Source organism: Symphalangus syndactylus, chromosome 8 (assembly GCF_028878055.3).
Source record: "Symphalangus syndactylus isolate Jambi chromosome 8, NHGRI_mSymSyn1-v2.1_pri, whole genome shotgun sequence".
NCBI lineage: Eukaryota > Metazoa > Chordata > Mammalia > Primates > Hylobatidae > Symphalangus > Symphalangus syndactylus.
In genome coordinates, this window is record NC_072430.2 from 80,336,052 (window position 1) to 80,352,923 (window position 16,872).

General features: G+C 37.1%; 1 protein-coding gene across 5 annotated transcripts in view; it reads left to right on the forward strand.

The window, feature by feature from the left end:
• Positions 1–16,872, forward strand: part of MTX2 (metaxin 2) — a 69,885-nt gene that overhangs the window by 41,418 nt on the left and 11,595 nt on the right. For all 5 annotated transcript variants that reach the window (XM_055289821.2, XM_055289823.2, XM_055289822.2 and 2 more), the window contains exon 4: positions 13,988–14,060. In XM_055289821.2, the coding sequence (XP_055145796.1) occupies positions 13,988–14,060 (73 nt within the window). The remainder of the gene's footprint in view (positions 1–13,987; positions 14,061–16,872) is intronic.

Genomic DNA, 16,872 nt, shown 5'->3' on the forward strand with positions numbered 1-16,872 from the left:
TTGCCAGTCTGTGTCTTTTAATTGGGGCATTTAGCCCATTTACATTTAAGGTTAGTATTGTTATGTGTGAATTTTATCCTGTCCTTTTGATATTAGCTGGTTATTTTGCCCGTTAATTGATGCAGTTTCTTCATAACATCGATGATCTTTACAATTTGGCCTGTTTTTGCAGTGGCTAGTACTGGTTGTTTTCTTTACATGTTTAGTGCTTCCTTCAGGAGCTGTTGTAAGGCAGGCCTGGTGGTGACAAAATCTCTCAGCATTTGCTTGTTTGTAAAGGATTTTATTTCTCCTTCACTTATGAAGCTTAGTTTGGCTGGATATGAAATTCTGTGTTGAAAATTCTTTTCTTTAACAATGTTGAATATTGGCCCCCAGTCTCTTCTGGCTTGTAGGGTTTCTGCCGAGAGATCCGCTGTTAGTCTGATGGGCCTCCCTTTGTGGGTAACTCGACCTTTCTCTCTGGCTGCCCTTAACATTTTTTCTTTCATTTCAACCTTGGTGAATCTGACAATTATGTGTCTTGGGGTTGCTCTTGTTGAGGAGTATGTTTGTGGTGTTTTCTGTATTTCCTGAATTTGAATGTTGGCCTACCTTGCTAGGTTGGGGAAGTTCTAGTGGATAATATCCTGAAGATTGTTTTCCAGCTTGGTTCCATTCTCCCCATCACTTTCAGGTACACCAATCCAGCATAGATTTGGTCTTTTCACATAGTCCCATATTTCTTGGAGGCTTTTTTTGTTTCTTTTTACTCTTTTTTCTCTAACCTTGTCTTCTCACTTTATTTCATTAATTTGATCTTCGATCACTAATACCCTTTCTTCCACTTGATCGAATTGGCTATTGAAGCTTGTGCATGCGTCGTGAAGTTTTCATACCATGGTTTTCAGCTCCATCAGGTCATTTAAGTTCTTCTCTACACTGTTTATTCTAGTTAGCCATTTGTCTAATCTTTTTTCAAGGTTTTTAGCTTCCTTGCGATGGGTTCGAACATCCTCCTTTATCTTGGAGTAGTTTGTTATTACCAACCTTCTGAAGCCTACTTCTGTCAACTCCTGAAAGTCATTCTCCATCCATCTTGGTTCCATTGCTGGCGAGGAGCTGTGATCCTTTGGAGGAGGAGAGGCGCTCTGATTCAGAATTTTCAGCTTTTCTGCTCTGGTTTCTCCCCATCTTTGTGGTTTTGTCTACCTTTGGTCTTTGATGTTGGTGACCTACAGATGGGGTTTTGGTGTAGATGACCTTTTTGTTGATGTTGATGCTATTCCTTTCTGTTCATTAGTTTTCCTTCTAACAGTCAGGTCCCTCAGCTGCAGGTCTGTTGGAGTTTGCTGGAGGTCCACTCCAGACTCTGTTTGCCTGGGTATCACCAGCGGAGGCTGCAGAACAGCAAATATTGCTGCCTGATCCTTCCTCTGGAAGCTTCTTCCCAGAGGGTCACCGAACTATATGAGGTATCTTTTGGCCCTTAATGGGAGGTGTCTCTGAGTTAGGCTATACGGGGGTCAGGGACCCACTTGAAGAGGCAGTCTGTCTGTTCTCAGAGCTCAAACGTTGTGCTGGGAGAACCACCGTTCTCTTCAGAGCTGTCAGACAGGGACGTTGAAGTCTGCAGAAGTTGTCTGCTGTCTTTTGTTCAGCTATGCCCTGCCCACAGAGGTGGAGCATAGAGGCAGTAGGCCTTGTTGATCTGCAGTGGGCTCTGCCCAGTTCAAGCTTCCAGGTGGCTTTGTTTACCTACTCAAGCCTCAGCAATGAAGGACGCCCCGCCCCCAGCCATGGGGCTGTCTCACAGATGGATCTCAGACTGCTATGCTAGCAGTGAGCAAGGCTCTGTGGGCGTGGGAGCCACTGAGCCAGGCACGGGAGAGAATCACCTTGTCTGCCGGTTGCTAAGACTGTGGGAAAAGCACAGTATTTGGGTGGGAGTGTCCCGTTTTTCCAGGCAGTCTGTCACGGCTTCCTTTGGCTAGGAAAGGGATATCCCCTGACTCCTTGCGCTTCCTGGGTGAGGCAGTGCCCCACCCTGCTTTTCCTAGCCCTCCGTGGGCTGCACCCACTGTCCATCCAGTTCCAGTGAGATGAACCAGGTACCTCAGTTGGAAATGCAGAAATCACCCGTCTTCTGCGTCGATCATGCTGGGAGCTGCAGACTGGAGCCATTCCTGTTTGGCCCTCTTGTGGTTGTGGGCCAGATCATTATTAATAGTTTTTAAGTTGAATTCCTGTTACTGTTTTCTAAAGCAGTGTCAACTTATTGATAGTTGTAACTTTTGATTTTTTAAAATATCTCTGAACTTAACAAGAGTTACATCTAACTTTTTAAAGCAGTGAGCTCTGAACCCATAAAATTATAAAATGCTAATTTTTGCTGTAGTTTACTAGCTTTCTGTGAACTTAGGAATGTTTGCATTTATTTTTAGGAATATCTATGGCTTGTTCATTAAGCAAATGTTTACTGAGACTTTACTGTATGCCAAGGACTAAAGTAGTAAACAAGATAGACATTGTCTGTATATACTAATGGACCATATATTCTTGGGGGACGGAGTCCTTTTGTCAGTTCATTTATCAGTTTTATCAGTATGTATGACTCTAAAAATTATTCACAAACATCTATATCAATATTTAGATACCTTGTTTTTACTTTGTTAGAAAAGATTATATTATATAATTATATATATTGAAAACATAAAGCATATATTCACTATTCTTTTGAAAAGTGCTATTGGGCCGGGCGTGGTGACTCACGCCTGTAATCCCAGCACTTTGGAAGGCTGAGGTGGGTGGATCACCTGAGGTCAGGAGTTTGAGACCAGCCTGTCCAACATGGTGAAACCCCATGTCTACTAAATATAAAAAATTAGCCAGGGATAGTGGCCTGTGCCCGTAATCCCAGCTACTCATGAGGCTGAGGTGAGAGAATTGCTTGAATTTGGGAGGCGGAGGTTGCAGTGAGCCGAGATCGCACCATTGCATTCCAGCCTGGGCAACAACAGTGAAATGCCATCTCAAAAAAAAAAAAGAAAAAAAAAAAGAAAGAAAGAAAAGTACTTTTGGTTATTTTCCTTTATTCTTTTTAACATCTTTCTAGAAATTTTTATCTCAGTACACAATCTTGGTATTTTGATTTTATAGAAGTAAATACAATTAAATTATAGTATATAATAATTATTTTAATTTTTCTCATAAGGAGACATTAAAAGGTAATAAAATAAATGAAGCCAGCTTTCTTTTGAAGTCACCAAGGTTAAGTGGTCTTTCTTCCTTTGCAGATGAACAAATGAGTATTTATTATTATGAATGTCGTTACTACTATTAATAATAATACCTTATATTTTTTGAGTTACTCTGTGTCAGATAGTGTATAAAGTGTTTAGTACAGAACTTCAGTTAATCTGCCTGATTGTCTGATTTAGAAATGAGAAAGCTTCTGAGATAAAGGTACTTTTTCAAGCTAACACAGTTCCCAGGATTCTACCCAGAGAGCTCTCTCTGATCTTCTGCTCATTAACTTCATATTGTTCTATACTGATTCTTTTTTTTTTCTTTCTTTTTTTTTTGGAGATAGGATCTTACTCTGTCACCCAGACTGGAGTGCAGTGGTGCGATCTTGGCTCACTGCAACCTCCATCTCCCAGGCTCAAGTGATTCTCCCACCTCAGCCTCCCAAGTAGCTGAGATTACAGGTGCGCACCACCACCACCTAGCTAATTTTTGTATTTTTAGTAGAGATGGGGTTTCACCATTTTGGCCAGCTGGTCTTGAACTCCTGACCTCAAATAATCCACCCGCCTTGACCTCCCAAGGTGCTGGGATTAGAGGCATGAGCCACCACTCCTGGCCTTATTGTTCTATACTGATGCTTAAGACTGATGCAGAGGATTTCCTTCTTTTAAATGTATGTTCACTCTAATCTTTTTTTCACTTAGGTAACTTGCTTTCAAAATCTGTACTCTGTTAGGATCCATTAGGTTCTGCTAGGGTACTTAATCAGTAAAATATGCTGGTGGTTGCCCAGTCATGAGTGGTAGGGTTTATGACTCAGCAACAGAAAGTAAGAATAAAGGATGGTAAGGACAGCAATTTCTTTGTTTGTTTGTTTGGTTTTTGTTTTGACAGGGTCTTATGCCCATCACCCAGGCTAGAGTGCAGTGGTGTGATCACGGGTTACTACAGCCTCAACCTCCTGGGCTTAGGTGATTCTCCCACCTCAGCCTCCCAAGTAGCTGGGACTACAGGCACACACCATCATGCTTGTCCATTTTTTTGTATTTTTAGTTGAGACGGGATTTTGCCATGTTGCCCAGGCTGGTCTTGAACTCCTGGGTTCAAGCGATCCACCTGCTTCGGCCTCCCAAAGTGCTGGAATTACTGGTGTGAGCCACCTTGCCCAGCCAACCTTATACTTTTTTGAAGGCTATAAATATTCCGTTGATGGGTGCATCACAGTTTTTTTTTAACCAGTCTTTTATTGATAGGTATCAATAATCAGAATGAGTTAGCATCATTCTTGTGCACAGTAGCCACCAAGGCTGACTGTTTCCATTCAACCATGTTGAGCCCTTTTTACCATTTTCTGAACTATGTATTGCTTTTTTTTTTTTTTTAACTTAATGCAGTTAAAACAAAGGATATTTGATATCTTAAAGTGTTGTAGAGTCTGTTCCCTTACTCCTGTCAGAAACCATCATATTTAGGGCTGGGTGCGTTGGTGGCTCAGGTCTCTAATCCCAGCACTTTGGAATGCCAAGACGGGCAGATCACTTGAGGCCAGGAGTTTGCGACCAGCCTGGCCAACATGGCAAAACCCCGTCTCTACTAAAAATACAAAAAATTAGCTGGGTGTAGTGGTACGTGCTTGTAGTCCCACCTACTTGGGAGGCTGAGGCATGAGAATTGCTTGAGCCTGAGAGGCAGAGATTATGGTGAGCCGAGATTGCACTGCTGCACTCCAGCCTGGGTGACAGAGCAGGACTCTGTCTCCAAAAAAAAAAAAAAAAAAAAAAACAAACAAAAACCCAATATATTTACTTTTTTCTGTAAAATAATTGGGTTACTTTTTGGCTTTACATTTAGTTTCAATGATTTCCTCCAACATTTCTTTCTGGAGTATTATTAGTATATTTGGGATTGAAGACTTGAAATTAGATATGTATTATATTTAAGATGTTTTGTTGATTTGCACGTTAATGTTATTCTGTTTACTTGCTTTTCTTAATTATAAGACCTGCATGCTTACTTTTGACGTCCTGAAGATTGGGCCATAATTGCTGAGATTTTAAAGGATTCAAGCTAACAGTGGTTCCCTCATGTGTAACTTCTCAGTAAATTTTCAGAAGATTATACTGCTCTTATGGGACAGCTTCTTAACTTCTTAAAGCTTCTCATTTAACCCAGACGTTAAATTGACTTTTCAGTTTTTAAACTTGGTAGGCTATAGATGCAGGAAGCAGAAAAGACCAAAGATGAAGATGGTCCTTGATTATATTTTTATTCTGCCTGACATCTGTTCTTCTCATTTCTTAACACCTTGATAAATATCATACCTGCAGGAAGTGCTAACAGATAGTATGATGTACATTTGTAGGCACTTCTGTCAGTTGTGTGCATAAAAGGTTGGGTGGCCTTGAGGATTGGGCTTCTCAAATTTTTAATAGAATCTGCTTATCTGGTTTTCAAAGTACATGGCTGTACTCTTAGCAATTCTAGGCCTTTGAAAAAAGAGTAGAGTTGTCTGCTATTCATTTCTCATCAGAAGTCTATCCAAAAAGTGATAATTAGAGACAACAATCTAAAGACATGTAGGTCCCCTTCCTTCCACCAAAACCTGCTCCACCCCATGGTTTTTCCTAGCTTGGTAAATACCAGTTCCATCTTTCTAGTTGTTTATGCCAGAAACTTTTAGTCATTTTTGGAATTCTTTTTCCTATATCCACATCGAGTTATCAGCAAAACTTCTTGACCCTCCCTTAAAAATATAGCTAGAATCTGACGAATCACTTTCATCACTCCCACCCTGGTCCAGGCCACCATCATATCTTGCCTGGATCATTACAAAAGCCTCCTAATTAATTCTCCTGCTTCAGTGGTTCTGCTCTCAACAGTCTAATTTCTGTGTACTTGTTTGTGTCCTTTGAAGTGTTCGGTCAGATTACAGCAATCCCCAGCTGAACACCTTCTAATGATTTCTTCTCTCATTCAGTAGAAGCCAAAGACCTCACAATTACCTGTAAGATCCTACATGATAGTTTTGGTTGCCTCTCTGATCCCATCTCTTAGTACTCACTTCCTTACTCCCACATAGTCATACTGGTCTTGTTAACTGTTGCTGAAACATAGTTGAAGCACAAGCCTGCTTCAGGCGTTTAAACTTGGACTGTTCTCCCCTTAGATATCTGCATGGCTTGCTCCTCTTAGGTTTATGGTCAAATGTTACCTTATTAATGAGGTCTTATCTGACTACCCTATATTTAATAGCCATACCTTTACACTGCTTTGTATTTCTAAGTAACAGGAATTACCATGCATATTTTCTGGTTTATTTGCTTGTTATCTGTCTCCATTGTGATGTAAACTCCATAAGGACTTAGACTTTATGTTGCCTGCTTGAACCAGTAGCTAGGACAGTCCTTGATACATAGTGGGTGCTCAGTATATACATGTTGAATTTATTTTTGTAGGTACTCACAGTTATGTCTTTCTGGCAAGTTAGCTCACCAGGAAGTTTCATAGTGGACCAAATAGCCTTTGTAGGCCTTTTTGAACTATGTTTTAATGTTTTGCTCTAGGTCATTAGAAGAAACAGCCTCACGAAAAGCAATTTTGCATTTGGCGTATGTCATCTTATGTAATTCAGTAGCCCTTATTAGAGATTCCAGAGGAGAAATGTTTTTTGGAATTTAGTGTAAGAAATCCAGTTGAGGAGCAACCTTACTCTTTATTTATTTATTTACTTATTTATTTGTTTGTTTGTTTGGTTTTTGTTTTGACAGGGTCTTATGCCCATCACCCAGGCTAGAGTGCAGTGGTGTGATCACGGGTTACTACAGCCTCAACCTCCTGGGCTTAGGTGATTCTCCCACCTCAGCCTCCCAAGTAGCTGGGACTACAGGCACACACCATCATGCTTGTCCATTTTTTTGTATTTTTAGTTGAGACGGGATTTTGCCATGTTGCCCAGGCTGGTCTTGAACTCCTGGGTTCAAGCGATCCACCTGCTTCGGCCTCCCAAAGTGCTGGAATTACTGGTGTGAGCCACCTTGCCCAGCCAACCTTATACTTTTTTGAAGGCTATAAATATTCTGTTGATGGGTGCATCACAGTTTTTTTTAACCAGTCTTTTATTGATAGGTATCAAACTATTGATTATTTTGCTTTTATAAATAGGGCTTAAGTGTGAATATCCTTACACATATCTTGTGTAATTTTATATATATATATATGTTCATATTATGTATTTATAGCAATAACATTTCTAGTTCAAAGGATACGTACGTATAGAATTTTGGTAGACCTTACCAAAGTGCCCTCAAAAGGTCACATTGATTGTATATTACAACCAGTGGTTGACTATAAATTGTGTTTTGGATTTTGACTGTCTTTTTAAAAAAAAAACAACAACTTTTATTTTCAGAACTTTCTGTTGCTTTGTTTTCAAAAATTCACATGACTGAAACTAGACGTTATTGTTTACATTTCCATGTGTTCATTTATTTATTCATCTGGTAATCGTTATCTGCCTGTTACGTACCAGGCACATAACTTCTTTCCTTCCTTTTTCTCTCCCTCCCTCTCTCTACACCCTGATCTCTGTTCTTTTTTCTCATCTTAAGATAGTGATACTTGTACATACCTTATAGGGTAAAGTTCTTGTGCAAGTACTTGGCGTATAGTAAGTGCTCAGTAAATATTCACCATTATAATTTTTCTGTGAAGTTGTCTTGCTCTCTGCAGTTTTGTTTGCCAGTTCCTTTTTCTGTGGTTTGTTTTGGCTCTGTATTTTGTTTGAGGCTTTCCTCCAAGTATCTATTGATCTCTGCTAACAATTTATAGTTAAGAGTGAGGCTAAAGAGATGAGGGACTTTTTGACATGTGGATGTCATTGTAGATTGATTACATATTGAGAGGTCATTTTTGTTAGTCACTATTCCTAGCCCACCCCACCCCCAATAAAACCGTCAATATGTAGATTTTTTTTCTCCAGAGAGATATCCTGGAGTGATATCCTATGTTTGGGAGCTTAGAGGGAGAGGGATCCTGTGTGAATCTCAATCAGTATGTATACTTACCCTTAACTTTGCCTCTTTCAGAGTGGCACCTCACCCAGTGCCCTCTGCTGTTTGGGTCCCTCTAGTTCAGTTTCTCCAAAGAATAAACCTTTGTCTCCTGCTAGACTGGGGGAGGGCTAGTTATCTAATGCTTATGTAGACTTTCATCTAGTCCTTTATTTGCTGTCCTATATCTCTCCTCTGCCTTCTGTGTTACTTGGTGCTTCCAATTTTGGAATCTTCTTAGTTTCTGTGATGCAAATGTATTGATTTTCTACTGTGCAAATTCTTAGGTTTCAGCTTCCTCTGCCCTCTGCCATGCTAAGTCTGTTTTCCATCTTAGAAAAATGAGTTGACATCTCTGGTCTGCTTTTGTCTCCTCTGCTATTCTTTATGTTTTTCTGGGTGTATACCTTTTCTATTTCTTCACTGTTATTTTAATAGATTTTTTTTAAAGATTGCAGAGATAAATGTGTAAATTTAGTCCTTCATGTTTAACCAGTTATTGATGATCTGGTAATAGTTTTTTTTTCTTTGAATTTTTTTTTAAAGTAAAAAACCCTACCCCTGACACCCTACCCCTTCAAGTGAATGTTTTTGATGTTGTGAATTCAATTAATGTATTCAATATGTTGAAACTACATCAAGCTGATTAAATTTCAGGGTCTTAGAAATCAGGTACAGGCAATTATGTTATGTGTACATATACATATGTGTGCATTTAAAAAATTTCCTACCAGGTACTCACTAAATTTATATATAAAGAATGGATGCAGTTTTAATTCATTCTTTAGTTCTTAGTTTTCATATAAGAATACATTTGCCTCCTCATTTTAGCAATTGGAGTTGCTCAGTAAATGAGTAATCTTTATATTCTCTCAGAAATTGGAAATACGGTATTTAACGTGTCACCATCATCAAAAGTTGATTGTATCACTTGCAGGGTTTTTGGACACTGTGCTATTATGCAGGTCTTTAAAAATAATGTTTGGTATAATCACTTTCAGATGATGTCAGCGTCTCTTGCTAAGGTCTCCTTTATGTACTGATTACTGTTGTTATATATCCATGCTATCTGATAGACATCCAGTAGACATCACCACATCACACTGTGATGATGGAAGTGTTCTGAATCTGTGCTGTTCAATAAATACAGTAGCCACTAGCCACATGTGCCTGTTGAGCACTTGAAATGTGGCTAGTGTGACTAGGGAATGGAATTTAAAATTTTATTCAAACATTAATTAAGGAGCCACATGTGACTAGTGGCTACCATATTGGACAGCATAGTTATAAAGCGTTATTCTGATAGGATGTGCTAAGTGTTTTATTCAAATTATTTTGTGTTGTTATTCATTTAAATTAGTTTGGAATAAAGTATTCAACCGAGGAATAAGAGTTAGCTGAGTTGTTCCAAGTTCATTATTCATTATTATAATTTGAAATACATTTTTCTTTGACTTCCATAAGAATAAAAATATGCAGATTGCTATTTCCGAATTGAAAAGAAAATATGTTTTAGATGAGTGTGCCACGCCAGTTATTTGGAGTATTTTTGTGTGCTGATAAGATACTGAAAGTCAAAGTGGAAGGTGAAAGTGAGCCTCTCCAGTGTTTTCTTCCATCTTTCAAGAGAAAGGGGAAATACTGTTTGAGTCAAACCTTGCTATTGTTTTAGAGTGTTTATATTATTGCAAATAGTCATGGTAATGTTTTGGCTTTGCTTTCTTTTTTTGCATGACCATAGCTCACCTTTAATTATTGGGCTCAAGCTATCTTCTTACCATAGCTTCACCGAGTAGCTGGGACTATAGGTGCCTGCCACCACGTGCTGCTAATTTTTTTTGTTGTTTGTTTGTTTGTTTTTTGTTTTGTTTTTTTGTTTGTTTGTTTGTTTTTTGTTTTTTTGAGATGGAGTCTTGCCCTGTCACCCAGGCTGGAGTGCGGTGGTGCGACCTCAGCTCACTGCAGCCTCTGCCTCCCGGGTTCAAGTGATTCTCCTGCCTCAGCCTTCTGAGTGGCTGGGACTACAGGCATGCGCCACCACGCCCGGCTAATTTTTGTATTGTTAGTAGAGTCAGGGTTTCACCATGTTGGCCAGGGTGGTCTCAAACTCCTGACCTCGTGATCCACCTGCCTTGGCCTTCCAAAGTGCTGGGATTATAGGCATGAGCCACCGCGCCCGGCCTGTGCTGCTAATTTTTAAAAATGTTTGTAGAGAGAAACTCTCACTATGTTTCCCAGGCTGGTCTTGAACTCTTGGCTCAAGCAATCCTCCCTCCTCGGCCTCTGGAAGCACTGAGACTGGCCTGTTTTTGCATTTTTAAAGTTTGGATGAAAATGCTTTGTGACATCAAACTTTTTTGTGAACTACAGATTAATTGGCTAAGTAGAATTATGCTATCAATTAAGGTCTGTAGTAAGTTGAGTGTCATTTAATTGGTAAAATTGTCAGTTTTTATAAAAAATAAAAAACATGGGGCCCAGAAGCATGGGTTTTGGGAGTTGAAGGTTGCATTGAGCTGAGATTGCACCACTGCACTCCAGCCTGGGCAACAGAGTGAAATTCTGTCTCAAAAAAAAGAAGCATAGGTTTGATTGCAGAACATTACAATTCTGCTTTTATTTTAAGTGAAATACAGCATTTTGGAATATTAATTAGCATAGTTACCACTACGCATGTAGTTTAACAAAATATACTATATTTACTATTTTATACAGTATTATTATTAACAGTTGAATATTATTCAGGCCTTTGAGAAGATGTATTAAACAGTTATTTCAAACTCTTTTTGTTCTACTGAAGGCCTCAATCCCTTCTTAGTTTCTCATTCTCAGCAAATGATTTCTCCTTTCATTTCATAAAATATGAGCACTCACATTCTTGTTCTTTCTTATCAACTTGCAGTCATCATCACTGATTCCCCACCACCTCTTGCATTACAGTGGAAAAAGTGTCCTGTTCTGACAAAGACAGATCTCTCCAGCTACCGTCTTTTTTCCCTTTTTACCTATTCTTTTTTTTTTTTTTTTTTTTTGAGACAGGTTCTCGTTGTATTGCCCAGGCTGGAGTGCAGTGGTGTGATCATGGCTTATTGCAGCCTTTACCTCCCAGGTTCAAGCAATCCTGCCACCTCAGCCTCTTGAGTAGCTGAGACTAAAGGTGTGCACTACCATGCCTAGCTGATTTTTTTTAACTTTTTTGTAGGAATGGGTTCTGCCTATGTTTTCTAAGCTGGTCTTGAACTCCTGGCCTCAAGTGATCCTTTTGCCTTGGCCTCCCCAAAAGTGCTGAGATTACAGGTGTGAGCCACTGCTCCTGGCCACATGGATCTTGTATATCAGTTATTTCACTTGTTTTATGTAATTTCAGGCTATCCCCATTATTTTTTTTCTCTTTGTGTTTTAATAAGCTCCACTCTTCTTCATATGTAATAGAAGGGAGGCAACCCTTCTCCTCCCTTCTTCCTTTTTTTCTGATCCAGGCTTTTTGAAAGAACTGTTTATATTCATTTTCTCTAATTCTTTCCTTGCAAGCCATGCTTTGACATGATTTTGATGCATGCTGAAGTTTGAGAATCACCACCCTACCCTATCTTTGTGGGTCAGTCAGGAAGCTCACTGTTGCTATGGATTGGAATCACTGATTATAGATTTTAGAGGACCGTTAGTTTCCACTTAAATAGACACAGAAGAATCAACTTCTGGTGGGGCAGGATGGTGTTTAAACTTAGAAATCATAACTGTAGGTGAATTAATTAGGATTAGATTTGGCAGTGAGTGACAGAAACCCAATATAGTGATAGCTTAAAAAGATAGTTCACTTCTCGTACAAACATGGGTAATCCAGGTTTGGTGACTGCATGATTATCAAGAACCTAGGCCCCTTTACTCTCGTTGCTTTACCATTTCTAACACTCAGCTGCTACTTCATGGTTCTTTTAGGCTGCTATAGCTATAGCCATTCTTTTTACATTCTAGTCAACAGGGAGGAAAAAGAGGAGATACTTTCTCCTTTTAAAGAAACTTCCCAGCAGTTGTCCAGAACTTTTAGTCCAGTTGGCCATACCTAGTAGTAAGGGAACCCGGAAAATAAGTTTTTATTTTAGGCAGTCTTGTGTGCAGATACAGTTTCTACCACTGTAGGGAAAAGGGAGAACATATGTGGCAGGGATAACAGCCTCTGCCATGATAAGCTCTTGGGAGCTTTGAATGGCTCAATCAGTAAACAGTATTGCTTATTATAAGTAGTGCACTGTGAAAGGTTAATTGTGGGAAAATGAGGGAGATTGGGGGGAGGAGAACAGAATTGCAAAAAAAAAATTAAAAATCTCCCCCTTGGTTTTCTAAGAGATTCCATTTACTTGGGGAGATCAGACATGCATACATAAGTTACAGAGCAATGTAAGAATCAGAGGATGCAATTAGTGGGGGAATCAGACTCATGTGGGATTTATTTTTGGAGGCAGGCATCTCTAAAGGACTGGAGTTTTGAGAAAACAAGAGAATTGACATACTTTTGGGTAAATGGAGTTCTTTGTACAAGATATTAATCACTGTTTTGTACCCTTAACACTTAAGAGTCTTAACACTTATTTCTAATGTAGAGTTGAGGAAGGAATTATAATAAACCTATGAGAAATCTCTGTTGAGTAAAATGATAAATAATATCCTTGTTAATTTATTAATTTATCTTATCTTACTTTTGACAGCTATTTATAGTACTTACAATTTCAAAATAGATAAAAGGTTTGTCTTGCAATTTGTATGTGGTAATTAGAACCATTGTAACTTATGACCTCCCAGTTGAATAACAATGATTTTACAGAAATAACATAGTAAATTTTGTGAGTAGAGAAAAAGAAGCCAAGAAGTCATAGAAGAGAGAACAAGGGGAGTGGACTTTGAGTATTGTAAAAAACAGTGGGTTTGGCAGAGTTCACTGGTGTCTTAAAAACATTTAAAAATGAATTAGTGTGATCTAGTAATAGAGTTTTGCATTTTTTTACGTAATATTATAATGTGTACATTTTTTCTTGATGTAAAATTTTTTCTAAAGCAAGAGTTTTAAAATTGATTGTGTATAGCATGCCATAGTTTGGATTTACTATAATGATTTACCCCATACCCTTATTATTAGACATTTAAATTGCTTATAACATTTTTGTAACTATGAACAAAGATAAACAATTTAAGTCTTTAAAAGGTGAACTAGTGAGCACAGAAGCTACATGTTGGAATATAGAGTATTACTGGAGAGAACTTTGAGGCAGCAGAGATAGTATTTTGAGTTTTCCTCTAAAATGAGGAAGATGATGATCCTATAGAAAGTAATGGAATGAAGCAATTAATAGCTTATAAAATTTGGACTTTAGTCATCTACTTAAGAAAATTAAAGCAATATATATAGTGTTGCTGGTTTACATAGACTAATACAGTAACATAAATGTGGATAATTTACATTTTATTCCTTAGGTATACATACATACTTTAAGTTTCATGTATTTACTGATGTCTAAATCATACTGATTTTTAAGTAGTTAAATGACATTTTATTTTTGTTTGGAAAACAAATCCTTCAGTTTAAATTGGTTCATTGTTTTCTATTAGAGTTTTGTAGTATGAAACTATTCAGTTTAGAAAAGAAATGCATACAAATTTCTGTTCAAATATGTATGTGCTTTTACTGGGCTTATTGTATGTATCTTGATTTACAGGCCTTTTTGCAAATGTGTAACTTGCCTATCAAAGTAGTTTGTAGGGCAAATGCAGAATATATGTCTCCATCTGGTAAGTGTGTGTTTTTTTTTCTTCTCTGTTAATATTATGGAGTGATAAAATTATAGTGATAGTCCAGTTTGTATCTACATGTTAAAATGCCTGATTTTTTTGTTTACCCTTTGAAGAATCCATGGTTTTAGAAAGTAACAATTGCAAATTTGACAGTCTTGGGGTTGGCATATCTATTCATTTCAGCGTGATCAGAGATGGTTACTGTTGTGTGGAAATGGTTTTAATAGTAAGGGAATTGTTTTAAATAGTAAATGTTAAGGAAATACATGATCTCAGGTTTCCCTAGTCTTAATGTACATAAGACTTTCCTGTTGAGAAAACAAATTTTAGTAATAATGAATCCATTTATTATTCAACACGTCTTTCTAAATTATATTCTCCCATAATACAGGTGGAAGAAGAGAGATTGTAGAAAAATTAATTTGTCATTAGATCTTGAAGTCATCACTGAATGTTTTTGATTTCTAATTATTTTTTCCAATGCTTAATTTTAACAGGTTTTGAGATGCTTTAGCCTTCCTACTTTTTAAAATCAGTATTATCTTTATGTTAGTAGATTAAATTACTGTCTTAAATCAAAGAATTTTTAATATAAAAATGTGCTACAAAGCTGATAAATAAATGTTATATATAATTATCATGGATGATTATTGTAATTATGGTTTTGTTGGAGCAATAATAAGTAGAATTACTCCTTTTTGAATAAATTATTAAGTATAACTGATTGGTATAAGTGTGTAACATTGCTTTTTAGGGAGACATTTTTCATTTTGATATGATAATTTAGGAGTGATTTGTGTTAAACTTTTTTTTTTTCCACCTTAAGTTTTTAAGCGTGGTAGAAATTGTTAAAAGGTATGAAGACACCCCTTCTGTACATACTGTATATTCTTTTATATAAATACTTGGTTTTAGAGGTTTATGAATTTACATTTAGAAAACATGTCCATAAAATAATTTCTAGGCTTGTAAATGTAAGCATATTTTAGATTCTTGGAGGGCATTCATTGACTCATTTTTGTGTTCGTTTTATACATAGATTTTAGGAACTACAGAATTCTGGTGAAATAAGTTATATTGTGTTCTGTCCATCCTTTTCCTGTATGTAGTCATACAAAAAGAGTTTGTATATTTATGTAAAAAGGTTAGTAATCTAATACAAAAGTTCAGATCTTTGGCAAGTGAGAAATCAATATAGTTTATCCACCTGTTTCCTAAAATTACTATACTTAGTGTCATGTAGGTAGATACCTATTTTCTTTTTATTAGACTGCGAAAACAAACAAATATTCTAGAGACATACAAAAATATACATTCTTTCATAGGAGTCTCCTGTAGGTAGATGAAAATGGCACTTTCTACTAAGATATTTAAATTTTATAATATCTCAGATTGGTATTCTCTTTAATGATTTGAGGTGACAGGGAAATGTTTTTTATTGTATTTGCTTCTTTGATCTTGCGGTAGATTTTTAAAGCAGAGAGCATGGAATAGTCAGAAGGCCAGTTGACTTAAACTCTTATTTCCTAAAGAGTTAGGAAATCTTTAACTAATCCTTCTGTGACTTTGTCACATATTAACTATTTCCTTGAGAAATTTCACTTCTTTGAGCCTCAGTGACTTCATCTGTAATATAAGGTAGTCGGATTAGATGACATCCAAGGTCCTATTTCTTGCATTCTTTGAATCTGCCTACTTGTTTGGCAACATATTCTTGCTTTCTTTAGAATAAAAATTTTTAAAGTGATTATTCTGTCTAAGACGGTAAACAAAGCCCTCAGTTTTCTTATATGACCTTTGATTGGCACCAGAAAATAACTGTCTTACTGTGTTTTTGCCTGATACCTACAATAATAAGGATATAACACTGGCTCCATTTTCATTAAGCAGGCTAGTGACAGAAAACATTATTCACTTCTAATTTGTTGCCTTTGTTTTTATATATCTCTTTATATTTAGAGATATATAAGATGAATACTCACTTGACTATCCACACTTCTTTTTGTTTCAGAATTGACAATGCTCAGTGTATTTTTAAGAAAAGAAATAAAATACAAACCCTTTTTTCCAAGAACCTGAAACTAGTCATTAAAAACAAGGAATATGCTTTGCTCTAAAAATATTATACCCCCAAATACTCTTTAGTCTAGGTACTAAATAGTTTTCATTCTCAGATCATTTGATCTCAGGGGACCTGTAATAATTCTGGTAGTATAATAGTTACAAAGATTTTATCCCGAGTTAAGGAAACAATATGGCCTAATGCTTAACCAGATAAATTTTTTTTTTTTTGCAAGATTTATAAAGCAGTAGAAGGAAGGAATGCAGAATTGGCAACAGGGAAGTATCTTCTCAATACATCTATTGAGTTGTTTTGTTCCAAAAGGCCTGCCTTCTCTTTGTAATGCATGTTGTCCTATGGATGCAGTTGAAGCTTTTGTTAGGCCTCTGTACTTCATCCATTACCCCCAGGCTGACTGAGCCAGAGAGGAGTGAATCTATTGAAAAGGAACAGGAAGAAGCCTGCTGTTAGTGTGAACTCTATTTGAACTAGGTCTGACAGCAGGTTTCGTTCTTTAGCATTTGGAGTAGACCCTTCTTGCTATTTGGAGATTATTTTGTTTCCTCATCTCTAATAATTCCATCAAGTATTAGTATTTGTTAAAGTGAAATATTTCTTTTTTAATGTGACATTTATCTATAGAAGCTAGTTTTTATAAACATACTATTATTTTTTCCCACATGTTGGGAACATACTCTGTATTACAACTTACCAACTAGCATGCCTTCAAAGATTGTTAATTCTTTT